The sequence below is a fragment of the Nelumbo nucifera genome, chromosome 8 (assembly GCF_055504915.1).
Source record: "Nelumbo nucifera cultivar China Antique chromosome 8, China Antique-T2T, whole genome shotgun sequence".
Lineage (NCBI taxonomy): Eukaryota > Viridiplantae > Streptophyta > Magnoliopsida > Proteales > Nelumbonaceae > Nelumbo > Nelumbo nucifera.
In genome coordinates, this window is record NC_142656.1 from 31,906,170 (window position 1) to 31,925,697 (window position 19,528).

At 34.8% G+C, this 19,528-nt stretch overlaps 1 protein-coding gene across 1 annotated transcript; it reads right to left on the minus strand.

Moving 5' to 3' along the window:
* Positions 1 to 7,679: 7,679 nt before the first annotated feature.
* On the minus strand, positions 7,680 to 9,939 carry LOC104603154 (ribosomal RNA processing-like protein). Its single transcript, XM_010267099.3, has one exon. It carries the CDS (start codon positions 9,629 to 9,631, stop codon positions 7,895 to 7,897), a length of 1,737 nt encoding a protein of 578 aa, XP_010265401.1. The 5' UTR covers positions 9,632 to 9,939; the 3' UTR covers positions 7,680 to 7,894.
* Between the last annotated feature and the right edge of the window lie 9,589 nt (positions 9,940 to 19,528).

A 19,528-nucleotide genomic window follows, 5' to 3' on the forward strand; every position in this document is an offset into this window, starting at 1 on the left:
AGATCTTAGAGTAGAGTAGCTTGCACAATCTTCTGAGCTATAGGCTTTTGATTTTAGGTATTACTACACGTATCCATGCATTTTGTTATTGGGATCTGGAACAACTAACTTTATAGTGAACTTACCACATTAAAGGTGATTGAATAATTATTTCCCCCTACTCAGTTAATTGAGTTTGCAGTTGGATTGCTAGCAAATTTGTTTATAGGATACAATAGAGCCTTAAGTGAGAGATTGCAACCATCAAAGTTGAAGAATCTCCAAAAATACCTTCTATAAGATAGTAGTAGATTCGGAGAGAGACAACAGTGTTTATGCAGCCATTTGAGATAAAACTTGTGTGTAAAATCAACTTGATTTTATACCCTTTTATAAATTCTAGAGTCATTATGAAGACGGGTGTGCTTGTTTGAAGAGGCTTGTCGTTGTATGCTAGTTCAGCACATTTCTATGTTACTAAAATATAGTGTTTTCACATGAAACTACACGGTCAAAATCACATCTAAAGTGCTTCATTGCGTCACACACACACACACATTGCATGGTAGGAAGTCTCTATACTCTTATCATATTTCTACTGAGTGTAAGCTCTTACTTAAAAGTCCAAAAAAAGTTTTGTAATTTTCCAATGTGGGACAAGGATTAAAAGGAGAAAAAATAAGTCAAAACAAAGAGTTTTGGTGAGAATTTTAAAACTATTTTCCAGAGTGCATGTGTAAGTGTGCTCTATGATGTAATTAATCAATCAAACACCCATTGGATTTTAATGAGACTAAAATCCAACTGAAACATCAATGTTTATATGGCTTTTTGCTTGAGGTCCTAAACAGTGTTCTGACCTTGGTGCATATGGAGATGGTTGTCTCCAATTTTTGCTTTAGTTCTGAAAGTGACATTCATGTTCAGAGATTGCACCATGTTTACAACAGGATTAGATGGACTTGATTTGGACCACAAAACTTGGAACAACAAATAAGTCCTGCTTACTTGGTTATTCAAATTAAGTATACTTCCAAAGTGCTACAGCAACGCAAGAAAGGAAAGGAGGTCTTGTGGATCATAATGTCCTTGGGTTATTAGCCATCTAGTTGTTACCTAGATGGTGCTTATAAATTTATGCATATGGTTGGCAAAATGTTGGGTTGGGCTTTATCCTTTGTCAACTTGATAAGAAAAATCCAAATTGAACCTAGTTCAAATAGGGGTATGATATCCCAACTAGACCTCTCAAAATGGATAGATTGGGGCCAGCTATTCCAACTTAAACCTATCACAACTGGAATCGATTTTGAAAAGGGAAAACATCGAAAACAAATTGGTCATTGAAATGGGTTAATTATGCTAAATTGAATATAGAAAGAGCAAGAGCTAGCGGTGGCAATTGGGTGGGTTGGGTTGGGTTGGGTTTGGTTTGGGTTGAACTTCAACCCAATCTATCTAACCTGCCATCCCATTAATGACCTAGTTATATAAAATTAAATGGGCTGGGTTCAACTCAAACCTGCTTTAACCCAATTCAACCCGCCCAAACCCATTAATTTTATATTTATGGACTTAAAAAACAAACTATCTCTCTCTTAACAAATTAGTTGGTTATAACTTGGTGGTAATTGTAATTACTATTTACACAAGTGGTGAAGGTTTAGATCACATTTCATGCATGTTATTTTTATACAAGCGGCGAATCCATTTGACTATATTCGGATTTCGGGTTTGATCGAACCACTTAGGTTCAAACTGGTTAGACCAACTTGAACTATCTAATTGGATTATCTTTGAGCTAATCACATTAAGGGTGGTTGAACCATTTAGATCTGTATCAGTCCGGTTTGATTGGACTGGACCATATCAGGTTTGTGCACGGGTTTGGGACCGAACCGGGTCAACGTAGGTAAATCAGGTCAGCTTCGATTCAGGTCAGGTTGTGTGATATTGGTCGGCCGAACATTCTAAACTGGGCAAAGCACACAGACACCAAACCATCCCGCCTAAAACTGTTTCAAATTTGGGTAAACCCGGATCAACTTGTGCTGGGTCGGGTCGAGATGTGTGAATACTAGTTGGATCGGATGACCCAAACCAGGCAAAGCAAGAGGTACCAAACCATCCCGCCCGGGGTCTATTTCGGATTTGGCTCGCCCCAAATCATCTTGTACCAAGTCGGGTCGAGCTGTGTGAATACTAGTTGGACCAGACAACCCAAATTGGACAAAGCAAGTGGTAACGAGCCATCCCGCCCGGGGTCTATTTCGAATTTAGGTCGACCCAAATCAACTTGTATCGGGTTGGGTCAGTTATGTGAATATTGGTTGGACTGGACCACCCAAACCGGGCAGAGCAAGCGGTAACGAACCATCCTACCCGGGTCTATTTCGGATTCGGGTTAATCTGGATCGGTATATGCTGGATCGGGTCAGACCACATTGAATTGGTCTGAACTCAGGTCAAATTGATTTGGATTTATGTTAGGTGAAGTGTGTTGATTCAAGACAAAACTAAATTTAGTCAATAATTAATAGAAAATTAATGCATTAATTATAAATTATTTAATTCAAATGAAGAAAATTAAAAAAAGGCTAAGGAATTAATACTTATGTCTATAATGATTAACTCAATGATTATCCACAACCCAACCCATTTAAATGGGCAGATTGGGTGATAGGTTGATCACACAACCTGCCAAATAAATGGGCGGGTTGGGTGGGTTAGATATTGGATGGGTTGGGTGAAAAATTGCCACCCCTAGCAAGAGCAGGTGGGAACATCAACCCATGGCATTCTGTCCTCAAGACTTCAGGGTCTAAATTCTGGCCTAGAAAGAGTATAATGATCATTGATTCATTTCCTTTGAAAATTGAGATACCATTGTAGCTTTGCAAATTCTAGAAAATGAACAAGGGCTAGTTGGACATACTAGAGTCGGCTTTATCCGGAAGAGCTTTGTAATGTGTTATAGACATGCAGAATGCCACTATCTTGTAGTATGTATATAACGTCTGGATATGGATTCTTGATGTGTATATTTGGTGTTCTAGAACTCTCTCTGGAGATTCACACAAATAGAGTGCCACTTATCTATAATTTTATATGATTCAATATGCACCCATATATGACTGTTGGCAACAACTAGGAGACCAATTTGCTCCATGCGATTATTCCACCCTTTCCTTTCTTGATTCCTTGTTATTTCAATTACATTGGATTTGTTTCCCCTGGTTGAACTACTGTGTAACACATCTTGGCAAAAATAGGAATGGCAACGGGGTACGGATCATATTCCCCGTCTCCAACCCCAATTATGAAATTAACCCCGATCCCCATCCCTGATCCCCACCGGGGATAAAATTTGTCCTCCATCCCTGATCTCCAACGAGAATGGGTTCTCCGCAGGGACCCGACTTCCCAATTTTTTTTTAAATAACAGTATTTATTTGAAAAATAAATTTATTTAAAATAAATAAAAATTATAAATTATAAATATTTTTTTAAATATATTTTGATATATACATAACATATTTAATATATATAATATAAATAATATATGTATGTATGTATGTATGTATGTAGTTGGGATCGGAATGGGGCGGGGACCTCAATCCCCATCCCCGACCCCATCAGGTCGGGGAAGTCAGATCCCCGTTGGGGATGGGGAAAATTGCCATCCTTAGGCAAAAATAGGATTCATGTAATAGACCCTGTATAGTTGGGGTAAGGCTTGGATGGTGATGAATTTGACAATTTTGTAGGTACAATCTCATCATTGAGATGAAATTTCCTGGATATTCTAAACAAGATAGAGTATTAAAATATCGGAGGGACTCGATTCTTAGCTCATAATCTAGCATGCTAAATGAATAGCATGTATTTCATTGTGATAGATTATGACCTATAACAAACATTTCTAGGTGTAGGAAAACCACCATGTACAAATTTTAGAGTGCTCTAGCTACAACTCATGTTTCTGTAACATCACCAAAGTTCAGATGCTGTAGGAGGTTGCTTCATGCTTGCGTCGAGCTGGGGCATGCAGCTTGATAGTCTCCTGAGGTTCATTATGTTTCTTCATGCTTAGGTATCTTTTTTGTTCCATGAAGGCATCTAAGTTTGGATCTGAGTCAAAATCATTAGTTATTGTGTTGGAATGAAAATCTCCACTGGATTTGAATCCCAAACATATCCTTCCTTGTTCCTACTTTTAATTGATTCACAAAATTGAGTAAGGGATGAATTTTGAGACAAATGATTCTCTGAGAACCAATCTTTTTCAGATCTGCACAAGGATTTCTGAGGATGAATTTTGAGACAAATGCTCGGCCAGCTAATTGTCGCCCTGGCCGAGGGCTGGGGGCTCGATGTGCTCGCATCGGCCCTGATCCTCTGACCCCCTAGCGAGGCAGTCGCCTCAAGAAGGACCTCCTGCTCGGGGGCAAACTTCTTCCATGTGCTGAGTGAGGTGGTCCAAACGATCAAGGACTGCTTAAAACTGCTCATAGGTGATGAGGTTCTAGTTATTCCTAGTTCTTCGCACCATGACTTTCGAACTTAGGAGGACTTGGAGGTTTTTCTTCTTGCGAGTTAAGGAATCGTCTCAACAATGATTCCCACAGATGGCACCAGTTGTTGTTGCTTGGATTAGCTGAGGGCAACAAGGTAAATTTGCCCCCAAGTTCCGAAGGTAGAACGAAGGCTTTGAGAGTTCAGAGGAGAGTAAGCCGAGGCCGAGGTGAGATGCTCTCTTCTTAAGTATGGTAGAAGTCGAGGACTATGGGTCGTCAGCTTGGTGGCGAGATTCCTGGGGATCCGAGGTACTGCAAAAACAAGAGATGTCAAAGACCTCGGGGGAAGACCCAAGGCATAGACTCCGATGCTCAAGTTAGTATAAGGTGCGAGATGGGGGAAGGTGCAAACAAGGTCTTTATGGTAGTCCTCGGATGCACTGAGTCCCCAGGAGTGAATGTTAATAAAGCGAGGTAGGTGCAAGAAATTAATTCAAGGCACTAGAAGTAAATGAGGGAGTTGTACCAGAAATCTGGGACCTGAGATCCCTTGTCAAGGGAGAGTTACCCCATATTTATACTTGAGTTAGCTGGAGGCAGGTGGAGATGAATGCACCAGATGAGAATTGTACGAAGTCAGGTGACAGGTCCTTGCGAGTATGCCTAACTGCTCCACAGTTGGCTCCGTACGAAGGCAGTAGGGCTTCCCCCTACTATGGCTGGCACTATTAGGCATTAATGGGTCGGGCCTCCTAGCCCATAATAGGTTAGGCTCGACTAGCCCACATTAGCTATAATTTTTTTACAAGGATTAATTTAAAACTCGAGGTCGGGATGGGGGTCGCCTCAAACCTGCCCATTGCCATTCCTACCCTAGGGGCATCCCCTAAACCTATATCACTAAATTAATAAATTAACCAAAATTACTAAAAGTATCAATAACTACTTACTGCTTAAAATTATTGATAATTTTTAATTGTTAAATTTGTATTTATTAATATTTTAATTAATTATTAATTTTTAGTAATTATTAATTTCAGTAATAAATTTTCAAAAAAATTCTAAAATTAAATTACCAAAATCAATAATTTTCAGCAAGTAATTCTTAGTAATTAAAATTTTCTATTTACCAAAATTACAAAAATTTATAGTTTAGGTGTTAAAATTTTCTTAGTAATTTACTCTCATTTTTGGTTTCTAGATGGTTTATAATATAGATTAAGATGTGTTTTAGGAGGAATTTTAGATGGGAGAGATTGTTTAAGAGAAATTTTAGGAAGAGGTTGAGCCGATTAGTAACATGAGAGAGAGAGAGAGAGAGAGGAACTCTAGTGAAGAAGAGAGGGTTGCCGCATGATAATATAGATTAAGAGGTGTTTTAGGAAGAATATTAGGTGGGAGAGATAGTTTAAGAGTAATTTTGGGAGGGGGTTGGCTAAGTGATCGAGAACATGAGAGAGAGAGAGAGAGATTTGGAATAACTCTCTAGTGTAGAAGAGAAGGCTGCTACATGGCTACATGGAAGGGCTAAAAAGGGGTAAGGGAGAAAGGAGAGAGGTTTAAGGGAGAAGAAGGGAGAAGGAGAGAGCTGCTGACGTGGAACCTAATTGCTTTATAATATAGTATAGATGTTTGTATATGCAATTTTTAGTTGTTATAGTAATAAATAATCTACATTTATAAAAAATTAATATATAATCTATGGTAAATGTATGTTAGACAAGTAAATTAATATGATTGTATGTACAAGGTAAATTCATTATCAATATATTAATATGATTGTATGCCAATAATGCATTGTTGGCATTATTGCATTTTAAATTAGTAACATGAGGCCCATTGATCTCAATGCATACCCTACATTCGACATAATCAAAGATACCCTATTTTAAGGTGCCACTTTGTAATTTTATTATGATTTTATCAAAAAAAAAAGGTTGGGCATTTTGATCAACTCAGTGTTCATCAGGACCTATTGGCCCTACGGTGTTTGTTATTGACTTACTGTACCTTGTGTGGGCATTGTGGTTAATTTGCCATCGTAGGGGTAGTTTGGTTTTATTAATAAAAGGGTATTTTGGTCAAATTATTTTTTTTGTAGAGTTCACATTTATGCTGAAAGCATTGATATTTGATGCCGCATACTTTGAAGGCCATTTGGGGTAAAATATTTGTAATGGTTACTCTTGTTAAATATAGGGGCATTTTAGTCTATTAGTTATGTATAGAGGCATTTTTTGTTAATTAAATATTGTTTAAGCCCAATTGGTTCCCATAGGCTATTGGTATTGGTTATACCTTGTATGGGCATTTTGGACAATTGCCAATTATAGGGCCATTTTGATCAATTTATTTATAAAGGGTGTTTTGGTCAAATTACTTTTATTCAATTTATGAAAAACATTGATTTTTATGCCATATACTTTGAAGGCAATTTTGGATAAAATATGGCTACTTTTGTTAATATAGGGGCATTTTGGTCAATTAGTTACCTATAGAGGCATTTTTGTTAATTTAAGGCCGTTGTACCTTATATCTATGTTGATTTTGGTCAATTTGTCATTATAAAGGTATTTGGTCAATTTGTTAATAAAAGATTATTTTGGTCAATTTTCTTATAAGGTCCACATTTACAATGAAAAACATTGACAAATGGAAATGTTCTATTAATGCTAGTAATTATTTTGTAGCATTGGTGCATGCTTTTGTGATGAAATATGCCACAGAGTCATGAGGGCAATATTGGTATTGAAATGAAAAATAACGACTTTCTTAGCAATGTTACCAAATGCACGATTCTCCTTAGGAAGATTGATAAATGATTTACTAAATGCCAATATTTGACTTTTTAAAACAGAACTTCTAAAATTGGACTTTTATAAAAAAATCCAATAAGCTTACCTAACCTCATTGCCCAAATGAAGCCTAAAATTGAATCATACTAATAACAATTATTATCATTAAAGACTTGCTATTTGAGACGTTTATTTGATAAATAACTTCCTATTTCAAATTTAGCTCAAGATTTGAAACTTGAACAGAAAATGAACTATATAGCCAAGAGAAAGAGCTCAAAATAAACAGAGGAGCATAATATATACGATAGCATGAAATTGAAATGAATGATTTATGGTGCTGGTATCATGAATGTGCTTGCCTCAATTATCAATGAAATAGAACAAATTACCCACCAAGAAAAACAGTCTCAAATATGAATATCCATAAAAACTGAGTGCAAGGTGCAGCCTATATTGCTAATTTGATAAAAAAAAAATAATCACTCTTTGGGATCACATCCATCTCTCTAATAATTAGCCGCTAGGGTTGGTAAAAGGAGCACAAATAGACTTTGAAAAGAAGAATACAAAGAAATATAATCCTCATCCAAGTCAGTCACATTATACGGAAAGGGACTGCAACTTCCTCAGACGTTTGATGGCTGGGGAAACACTCTTTGGACCCTTGCGTGCTTTTTTCACAGAGCTTGCCCGCTTCTTCAACTTTTTTGTGGTGGATGGGATCTCCCTAATTGGACCTGGGGGAATCCCTTTCTTAAGTGCACTACCTCTAGGAGTAGCTGAGGGTGGTAATCTCAAGCTTTGGGGAGGTAAAGGATTGTGTGGCTTCCAAACCAAGTTATTTTTCATGGAAAACCTGACCTTCTTGGCACTCTTTTCCACACTTTTTCCTGCTGCACTACCCCCCTGATTACTCAAATCTGCACTATTAGAAACCTGCCCATCTACATTTTTTGACCTCTTTCTCTTCTTTGAAACACTATCAACCGGTGATGTGGGTGAGCCATATGCACTTATACCATCTTCCCCCATTCCAACCTCAGCAGCAACCTTCTCAAACTGCACCTGTAAATTTGATATCAGAGATTCAGATAAAGGAATCAAATTCTCATCAGATGCTGGGTCGTCATTTGTTGCAATATTCTCACTTCCATCCCTATCTTTTTCTTTCCCTTCATCATCCTCGTTCAAATTCTCACCATTTGCGGTATGTATGTTATGATCCATGCCATTCTCTGAATCAACGGAACTAGCAAACCCATTCATACTGGTCTTGGCTTTTTTACTAGTTCCTTTGGAAGCCTTTTTTGCCTTCTTGCCCTTCTTAGAAAGCTTACTTACTGACCCATTGGAAACTGCAGGTTCCACATCAACCACTTCTAAGGAGACATCAGTTGCACCAACTTCTTGTGCAGTAATGGGAATCAAATCAGGCACCTCATCTACGTTATCCCCAATGACCTCTGGAATTGAAACTTCTATTCCTGCATTTGACATTTCCTTTTCCAACTTGAGAAACTCCTCATGCAACCCAAACAATACTTTCCTGTTACCTTGAATGCACTCTGGAGAGGAACCCAAATTAAAGAACTTCACCGAAAGATCCAATGTCAGAGCTATTGTTCCAAATAGATTCACTTCATCGCCAGTTTCAACACCTTTCCCAGCTTTCTTGAGCTCCAAGAGCTTCTTCCCATTTCTAAGCAAGCAATCAAATATGCCAGATTTGATCTTATTCAGAAAAACTTTATCTGAAGACTTCTCCATCACAGAAAGGAAAGGTTTGAACAGGACACCTAATATTTCCAATCTAACAGGAAGAAAAGGCTTGAGTTCTTCCAAGAAAACCTCAGAGACATGATAATTAATACCCTGAGCTGGATACTTATCAGAAGCCAAAAGCGTTTTTTCTTCCCAGATGCACATTAAACGACTCGACAACTCAAGATCCCATGAATTCTTCTTCAAAAGAAGGAAGAAATAGTTAACAAATCTACGAATCAAAAGATAAAACTTGTCCAACCTCAGAAGGTCTATTCCACTCCATTCGCGACGAATCGTCGTCAAGAAAACCTCGAAGTAATGCACGGACAGAGGGAGATCGAGACTTACAAGAAGCGAAGCGAGTCGGTTGATGAGCTCGATCTGAATTTTTTGTTTATCGGCGTGCCAGACGCAGTAGAACAAGCCTTTCCAGATCTTCTTCATTTCGTCATCCGAGACGCGTCCCTGTGACGGTAACCATGTTTTGAGGAGACGAAAAGCTCTGTCTCTAGTAGTCTTGTTGCAGGAAGCTAGGTTTTTAGCAAGGACCGAGCCAGCTAGGGCACCGTCCATTTACAGAGGGAAACCCTGGATCTAGAGAACCTCTCCACAAACCCAGCGGAGAGAAGGGAAAAAAAAACCCTAGATTTCGAGATGTGCTGATCGATCCAAATCGGAGAAACCCTAGACTTTGAACTTTCGGATCTACTTGCTACTCACGAAGAAACAAATGAGGAACGAAATAATAAAAGAAAGACCGGAGAGAAATATTAGGGTTTCCAAAAGAACGAGAGAGAGGCAGAGAGCATACAGAGAAAGAGAAACTCTTAGTTACTTCTCTCTCTTCTTTTATTTTATTTATTATTTAGGTAGGAGGTTTTGTCGCAAAACAAACGCGATATGGTTTCTTCAAAAATCAAAACTAGGTATGGGCGCTTAACGGGTCCCGTGCAGCGCTTAGACCCGTTCACGAGCCGGGCCGGGCTTGGCTTTGCTTCTTTATTTATTAATAAAAAAATGTTTTAGTTTAAGCCTGAGTCTGAATTAGTGGGGTAAACAGAATTTGATTCGACATCAGTGGATATTGAAAATTAATATTTGAATACGAATTTGATTAAATATTTAAATATTTAATTCGATTCGACCAATTAATTATTTTATGTAATTAATAAATATTTTATTTATATAATGTATATAAATATATAAATTATTTATATAATCTAATTATATAAAACATTTAAATATTTATATATATATATAAGAATTAAATAATCAATCAAATTTGGATATTTATCAAATTGAATCAGGTCATATCCGAATTCAATTTGATTATGTCAAATCTTGAATTCGAAATCGGATTTCCGAATATCGTTAACACCCCAAGTTTGAACCCAGCCCTTATTCAATCTAAACTCCTACCTTTGTATATTAATTACATATTACTAATAATATTATGTATGGGCTATTTGAAAAGTTCTTAGCCTAGGCCTATAAAAGAATGAGCCAAGCCAACTTGATAGCCCAGAATGAACTTATTACACAAGGTTTGGACCACATTTTTTTAGGATAAATTTCTTAAATTACCCTTATGGTTTAGCTAATTGACTAAGTGTATCCTTATTGTTTAAAAATTGACTAACACTACCCTTAATATTTTTAACAATTGACTAATCATTCTTAATCATTAGCATGCGTCAACGGAGATATGAAAAAGACTATTTTACCCTCCACTATAGATTACTCGGATCTCTCCCTCTCCCTCTCATTCTCTTCGTTGGAACTACCGGAATGGCGAATGATGGTCGAATCTCAGATTTGAGTATCTCTCAAATCTCAGATCTAGGTTCCTTACTTAGATCTCTCCCTCTCCCTCTCATTCTCTTTGCCAGAACTGCTAGAACGACGAATGATGATTGAATCTCAGATCTCAGATCTAGGTTCCTTGCAGATATGAGAATATGAGAGATACTCATATATGGGTTCCTCACTCGGATCTCTCCCTCCCTCTCATTCTCTTTGCTAGAACTGTCAAAACCGCAATAGCGGCAACCACCGGTAGAGTGTAGTGGAAGATCTTCCTTGTTCTCCTTTTTTTCTTGTGTGCTTTAGTCAGACCAAGCGACAAAGAGTAGTGGTGGATCTCCCTTGTTTTCCTTTTTTCTTGTGTGTTTTAGCCGGACCAAGTAGTGGAGAGCAGTAGCAGATCTCCCCTATTTAGGGTAAAGGAGAGAAAGAGGGAAAAAGAAGGAGAGAGAGAGAAGGGGGAGGCCGATGGGGAAAGGAGAGAGAAAGAGGGGGAGGTCGGAGGTGGAGGGTAAAATTGGGTTTTTAAAAAAAATATATATCATGTGCCTATGAGTTTTGACGGAATGTTAACAGAACCTCATGGTAAGGGTAGAATTAGTCAATTGTCAGAAACAGTAAGGGTAGTGTTAGTCAATTTTCAAACAGTAAGGGTACACTTAGTCAATTAGGTAAAGCATAAAGGTAGTTTAAGAAATTTACCCTTTTTTTATATAAAGCTTGGTCCACATTTTCAATTACGATTTTTAAGATAGTCATTTGTAGGCAAGGTTTTAAAAACCAACCTAGAAATGGAAGTACTTTTGGCCTCTTAGGTTAGCAATTCAAAAGTCCGGTCCAAATGGATTAGCCCATGACATTTATACAAATTAAAAAAAGAATAAAAATGACCCAAAAAACAATGTTCAAGTTGAACAGTTTAGTAGTTCAATCCAAGGTTCAAAATATCGATATGCTCGCGTATCGATACTTGTTTTTTAGTTTTTTTTTATTTTTTCTCAAAACTGGTTCAGGGGAGACTGTCTAGGACCCCTCCATCCCCTGAACCAGTCTAACCCCCGATACACCCACTGTAAGGGTGTATCGGAAGGGTCCCAGAACGATACGTATCGGCCGATATGGGCCAATACGTAACAATACTTTGAACCTTGGTTCAATCGTTTGATTCAATAGTTTTATTGATCCTATGAGTTTTGATTATAATAGACTCATTGAAAGTTCTAATAGTTTGAAAAGTAAGTATACACTTGTAGCAAATGGATCCTCAATTAAACTCAAAAGACTTATAAAACAAATGATAATCGAAGCACAAAGGACCAGTTGATTCAAATGATGGGTTGAATACTATTTAAGAAAGAAGAAAGCTACAAAGAATAAAAAGAAAAAGAAGACATTAAGCTCTAGAGCCTTTAACATGTTTTAATATTTTTAGGATTTGATGCAATCAGTTGCAAGATACATTACACAGAATTAACTCAAACCTACTTCGGTTATACCAAACCTCAAAGACCAATGGTTAAACTTGAAAAGATTCTTAGGCTCTTCTTGGATTTAAAATTGGACTAAATTGTGAAAATTCTAAGTTTGGGAGGATAAGGAGTCGGTTTCTAAGCTCTAAGAGTCAACTACCATGAAGTTTTCTAAGGTTAGATGTTGTTAATAGTTGACTATCAAGAAGCAGTAATTGAATACCCTTGACAGTTTGATATTGGTGTCACCCAATAGTTGACTACCCTTATGGCAAAAGTCAACTACTTGTGACAGCATCAACAATGCTTAGGGAGGTAAGGTATTGACTATTATGTGTAAGAAATTCTCTCATATGATTTCTTTTTTGACCATTTGGGATACAATAATTCTTTACTCTTTGGAAAAAGTATGATATTTGTTAGAAATCATTTTAAGACTTCCCAATAGAGGATTGAGATCAGTTTCCAATGGCTAAAAAATGGTCATATTGCTTTAGCTATAAAAATCTGTGAGAATAAGAAAAAATTAGGCAAAAATGTGAAATTCAAAGGGCTTAGTAAGAAGAACAAGAGGGAAACATGAGAAAATACAAGGAGAGACTTGAGCCTAGACATTCTTGGTGTTATCTTGCACATTGGGTAAGTTTTGCTCAGTGTTTAAGAAATTAGACTAGACCAGATGGTTGGATTGGTTGAATCATGACATGGGGCCGTAGTTGGTTCGGTCACACTCCAAAAACCAAGAACCAAAATTGTTAAAAAGCAGTGAAAACTAACTAACTAACCAGTTTAACAAGAAAACCAACGAACCAATCCCAATTTCATGAAATCACTTAGGTCATTAGATAATTAAAATTTCAAAACATGTATGATAAGACTTAAAATCCATGACCTCTTATTTTCAAGTATTGCTTAATTACCATTAATCTACTTTTTTTTGTCTTACTTAATTTATTGTAAATATTACTTTATCACACGCATTTTAAAAGATTGTGAACTAAGAGGTTCGAACCCCAGTCATTTGCTTTAAAAATTAAGGAACTTTCCATCTATCAACCATATTTAAGATGATAAAAATTGTATAATATATAATATATATTGTTTATATAACTCGCAATATATATACATATATGCCATGTCATCATTGTCTAGTCTTGATTTGACCCTAATTGAACATCTTACTTGCAAACCTCTCCCTTTTTTGGTTTTATGCCCGGTTTGGTTCTCTAAACATTGTTTTTGCTTGTAATTGTCATATTAACTTATTAAAAGGCATTGTATTTTTTTGAGCTTTTATTGTCATATCTTTGAGATTGTAAAAGGTTTGGATATAACCTATAAGACTATCCGAGGACATCAAGTCTTCAAGGTGTGAATGTAGAGGCACAATGTAGGGTTGTGATAACACACCTAAGTCTATCCGATAAAGGTCTTGTTAGCACTTGTGAAATCCAATTGGCTGTAAAGGTTTTGTTGGTACCCAAGAGGTCCAGCTAGTTGGTGGACATTCTAAGGTGGTGTGCCAGGAGAGTATGTAGGCTGGGTTTGGCCATGCATTTATAAAAATCTTGTGCATTGTATTCTTGTTGTTGTTATTTAAATTTATTTCACAGACTATTGTATGTGTTACATGGTTCTTTGTATTATTGTTCTCCACAACATCAAAATAGCACTTAAAGGTTTTAAAAGGAGATCTGTAGAAGTGAGGAGAACCCAATTCAGCCCCCTCTTGGGTTAGGTCACCTAGCCTATCAAGTTCATTGGTAGATTTTCAATGTTTTTTAGGAAAAATCTAGGTTGGGTGAAAAGTGAAAGGGCAAATTCTTGATTAGTACCCTGAACTTTAGGGGTTGTCACAAGTCAGTCCCCGAACTTGAAACGTGTCTATGTAGTACCCAAACTTTTGGAATGTGTCTAATAGGTCCCCGTTGTTAAAAGTCTATCAGTTAATTTTGGAAATGCCAAAACTACCCATCATGTATCATATAATATTCTTTATCTACAACTTTCACATAAACCAATTGAATCAAAACTCCTCTTGATTTGAGCGAGTCAGAACTACCTGAACTTACATGTCAAAACTACTTGAACTTGTGGAATGCCAGATTATCAGTTACCGGTGATGAATTTGTGGATGGACGACGACAATAGTGGTGATTTCCTTTCTCCCCTCTCTCATTTCGCACTCGGTTCTCATATTCTCCCCTTCTCTTTTTCCCTCTCCCCTAGGTTTTCCCTCCTTTCTGTATCGCTTTTTTCCATCGCTTAGACATTGCCTATCCCTATTTTGCTATCATAGGGATGCTCAATAATTTTCCTGACAAGGGATGCCGAACTTTTGGTGGGTTCGCAAAGAAGGCCCAAAGTTTACACTCCATAGGCATTATAACTCAATTGAAATGGTTGGAGTCTACATCCTCATCAAAATTAAAACTTATCTAAGATAGAATTATCATCCAATTGGGTCTTGACATAGAATTGTGATCCTGCGTATGAAAAAAGGCCAATGCGTCGTGGGCTTAGCGCCTTGGCCTTCATTCAGTCCTTAAATCACAAAGAATCGGACCACACAAAAGCCCTTGTACTTAAGTTGGCATTAAAAGATTGAGAAAATGAGAAAAGATTTCAAGGTGGATAGACTCATTTAGCACCCATCAATAAGGATTGAATTGATACTAGACAATGTTTAAACTGGCGTCCTCCAAATCAATGTTGGGTATGACACCATAGAAATGAACTAGCGTCCTCCCAATCAATGTTTGTTTTGAACAATGGAGGCCAGTGTCGGTTCAATTGTAGGTTCTCACAACAGGAATGAACTGGTCGCCATCCGTCGAGAGGGAGAATCTAGCGTAAGTTCAAGGATTTGATCTTGAAGATTGGAAATGATGAATTCTTTTTTGTGGTTTGACAAGAACAATATCCCCTTGTTTCCATTCATATTTCTAGTGATTTCTCATTGCTTTTCAATGATATGAATTCGTTTAACTATGCAAACAGAATATTAGTTGCTTTTTTTGCATTTTATCTATTCTTGTAATGAATAGTGTCTTCCTTCAAGGTAGAAGACAATGAACAATCTTATTTCGAAGGGTAGTTTTGACATTTTCAAAGTTTTAAGTGGCATATGTCATCACATGATACAAAAAACTGACGGATTGTTAATTGTAGAGACCTATTAGACACATTCTAAAAGTTCAAGTACTGCATAGACACGTTTTGAAGTTCGAGGACTGACTTGAGACAACCCCTAAAGTTTAGGGTACTAATCAAGAATTTTCTAGGTGATTGGTTCTTGTGTTGAATGCTTTGGTTGTTGGGTCAATGATGATTATAAAACCAATGGTTATAAATCCAACATATTACTTGATAAGGACTATAACTTAGGTCTAGGCCCGACTTGGCTTGGATTCAAAGCCTAGTTTTGGGTTTATGACTCTTATATATAATATATTAAATATAGAATATTTTATATTATATGTTTATGATGTGTATAAAATTTATTTTTAATTATATAATACTAGTTTAAGGGCACATGCTATGCACATTTGCAAAGTTAAGGTAAAAGATAAAATTATATAATATTGATACTTTGATTTATGTTTTATGACAACACAAAAGTCAAGGCAACATTCACTTTATATAGTATAGATAATATATTACATATAAAGTATTATAGGTGTCATATTATAATATTTATATAAAAATATAAAATATAACATACAATAACATATACAAATTTGTATAAATATATGTGGGTTAGGTTAGGATGAAGTATCACGCCCAAGCCCAACCTAAGTTGAAAATGATCACTCCTAGTCAATTGTAAGTTTGTCCCTTGAACTCTATTTGTAATAGAGTGAAGATTAATTAGATCCAATTTGAATATGTAAAAACATTGATACATACACATGTTATATTAACAAAGGTGCTTTCTATTAGGCTCACAACTACCGCCCATAAGATAAAACCATGAAGTGCTTAGAACAAAATAGTAACACCCAATAGTAACAAAAATCCAAATAAAGATAAACAAAATGAATAACACTAGTAACATAGAATATTTATGTGCTTTGGCCTTATTGCTTATGTCTACGGAAGAAATGAAAACCATTTTTCACTATGAAAGAAAATAAAAAATATTATACATTACCTTGTGGATTGTTTCCAAACCAACCCAAACCATTATTTACTATTATACCTTTCATCTCTCAACCTAAAGAACTTAAATAGAGAAATGTGTACACTCTTATACCAAAAGTATTCATTCTCTTAACCGAATTTTTCCCCTTAACCTAAAGGAATAACCACACTAATTATTAGATTACAACTTAATTCAATTGTTGAAAAATAAAATGACAATCCCTACAATCTCTACATTGGCTTATTTTTCAACCACCCTGGAGATCCTCAATTTGTGCCTTCACTTGTTTGCAAATATCCCAAATATTCATTGGCTTGAGAAACACTACCAACTACACAACCAAAATCACTTAGTCTTAACAGTTCCTGATTCAAACACTAGAGATAATTCACTTGTGTATCTGCACTCAAGTTAACAACCCTAGTTAAATCTAGAGAGGGACCTCAATCATTCCCCTCTCCCAATAGGAATATTCTTTTTAGCATCACTTGTAGAGTTGTACCTTAGAAACATGTGATATATTTGCCCCAACTATGAAAGAAACTCTCTATGTGGCCACACTATCTTGTACATCTCATTTTTAGCAACTCATGGAGGTTTTGAGAACCTTTGTGCTCTCAACTAAATGTTATAAATCCTTTGTAATTTTTTCCCTTCATCAAGATTATACTATAGCGTTTGGTTTTCTTGACTTCACCTACAACATAGACTTTGCAACATTTGGAGTCCAACAGGCTAAATGATATTAGATTCATACACATCTTTGCGGCATATATTATCTATACTACTATTACAAGTGTAAATGAGAGTGTAGAACTTTTTGTTTTACTAAAATATCCCAATTTTTGAATTTTGTGTAGAACTTTTTGTTTTACTAAAATATCCCAATTTTTGAATTTTGTCTTTTTCTAATTGCAAGGATAAAAATGTATTTTAAACCACATTTCTCTTCATTCACATCCCACTCATTAAGGCTTATATTTAAGGTAATAAATCAAATTAACATTTATTGAATCCTATTTTTGACTCAAATACCACTATATTTTAATTTGGTCCATATCTAATTATGAGGTCACAAAATGTAATTTGAACTGCTACATTTCTTCTCATTCAATTCCCTCATTATGTCTTATATTTAGGGTATTAATTCCATTTCTTTCATTGAATCATATATTAATTAACCACATTAAAGAAAAATAAGTGTAACAAAGAATAGTTATTTTTATTGATGATAGAAATAAAATACAAATTTAAACCAACCCAAAATTGAAGTTGTTTATCTATTTGGTAGCAAGTCAACAATTTAACCTTTTTGGTCAAAATGTATCATTCCTTGATGTTATAGTTAAATAATATTAAAAATTAAAAAAAATGAAAACACACAAAAGTATAAAAATAAAAACGAAATTGTAGAAAACATTTGGGCACTTCTCTAATATCATATATTCATCATATTAAACAAAATTAAATGTGACAAATAAGAATAATTTTTAATGACATAGAAATATAAAAATTGTAAAAAAATTGGAAACATGTTATTTACTAACATTATCATCATAAAAAATTCCCATCTGCAAAGCACGTTTACTAGTACCACCAAAAGTGTGAACCACTAAATCAAACATTTTGATTTTCACAATCTCAACACCAGTGATGTCACAAATAGACCCATCACCAAAGGAGACACCATCGATCTTTATTTCTTGGAATGTATTAAAATATTTCTTTCTAGAGAAGACATGCATAGAGCACCTAGAATTTAAAACCTATTCATCTAGAGAATAAGTGTATATACCTTTAGAGACTATACAAACATATCCATCATCATTTGATGTAACCACTACACTATTAGATTCATCCCCACCCTTTTCCATATAGAACAATTTTTATTAGTATGATCCAATTCCTTATATCTATAACATTGTATCTTGCCCTTTCTCCTGACCTTGGATCTAGACTTACCATTCTTAGGTGTCGTTTAGGTGCATTGACGTGTGATCCCTAAAAAGCAAATCACATATGAAAAATGTAGTATGAAAAAGTTGCATTTATTTTTTGCTTTTTTTGACATTTGAAAGTAGAGAATGTTGCTCTGAAATCTAAATGCTAGATTTTGAGAATGATAGTTGACAACTTTACCCCAAGGGAGGAGAATGTTTGGTAATTGTTACTAGCAATTAATAAAAAAGGTTAAGAAAAAGAAATGGTTAAAAAATGAATAAACTAAAAACTAATTAATAAAGTTATTAAATAATAATAAACTGTATTAAAAATAACAAAATGAATAAAATTTGATAAATTACAAAATAATTAACAAAGTGATTAAATATCAATAAATTTAATTAAAATAATAAAAAGTAATAAGAAAAAATTAAAATTTTATTAAGTTGAATAAAAATTTATACAAGTTATAGAAATGAATGAAATGAATATAAATAATAAACTTATTTCAAATAATGAAATTGATTAGAAATTAATAAGCTGAATAAATAATAATAATAATAATAGTAATAATAATAATAATAGTAATAATAATGATAATAGTAATAATAATAATAATAATAATAATAATAATAATAATAATAATAATAATAATAATAATAATAATAATAATAAATTACTAAATTTTTAAGAATTAATGAAAATACTTAATAAATGGATTTAAAATATTGATAAAAGTGACTAAAATTTATAAAAATGAATAAAAAAGCTTTTGTTAATTATAAATGCAATTAAGTTGTCAGTAACATTTGGAGGTTTGCCCAACTTAACTCTATTTATTAATTTATTATTAATAGTAAATGCTTTTGTTAATTAGTAGAAACCAACAATTTTTAATTAACTATTAATTGTTTATCAACTAATAAATGACTTATTTCTTTAATTTTGTATTTATATATTTTTTTATTTATTATTCAAACTTCAAAGTTGGTGAAATTACATGACCAGTTTGTCTTTTTACGTGTAAAGTTGTCAAAATAATTTGTGGTATAGATTTTAATTTCAACAATGAATCAAGTGACAACAAGATATTTGAACAACTTTAAGTTCAAC

Excerpts from the sequence above, each read along its gene's own strand:
- LOC104603154 (XM_010267099.3), bottom strand. The coding sequence starts at position 9,631 with ATGGACGGTGCCCTAGCTGGCTCGGTCCTTGCTAAAAACCTAGCTTCC.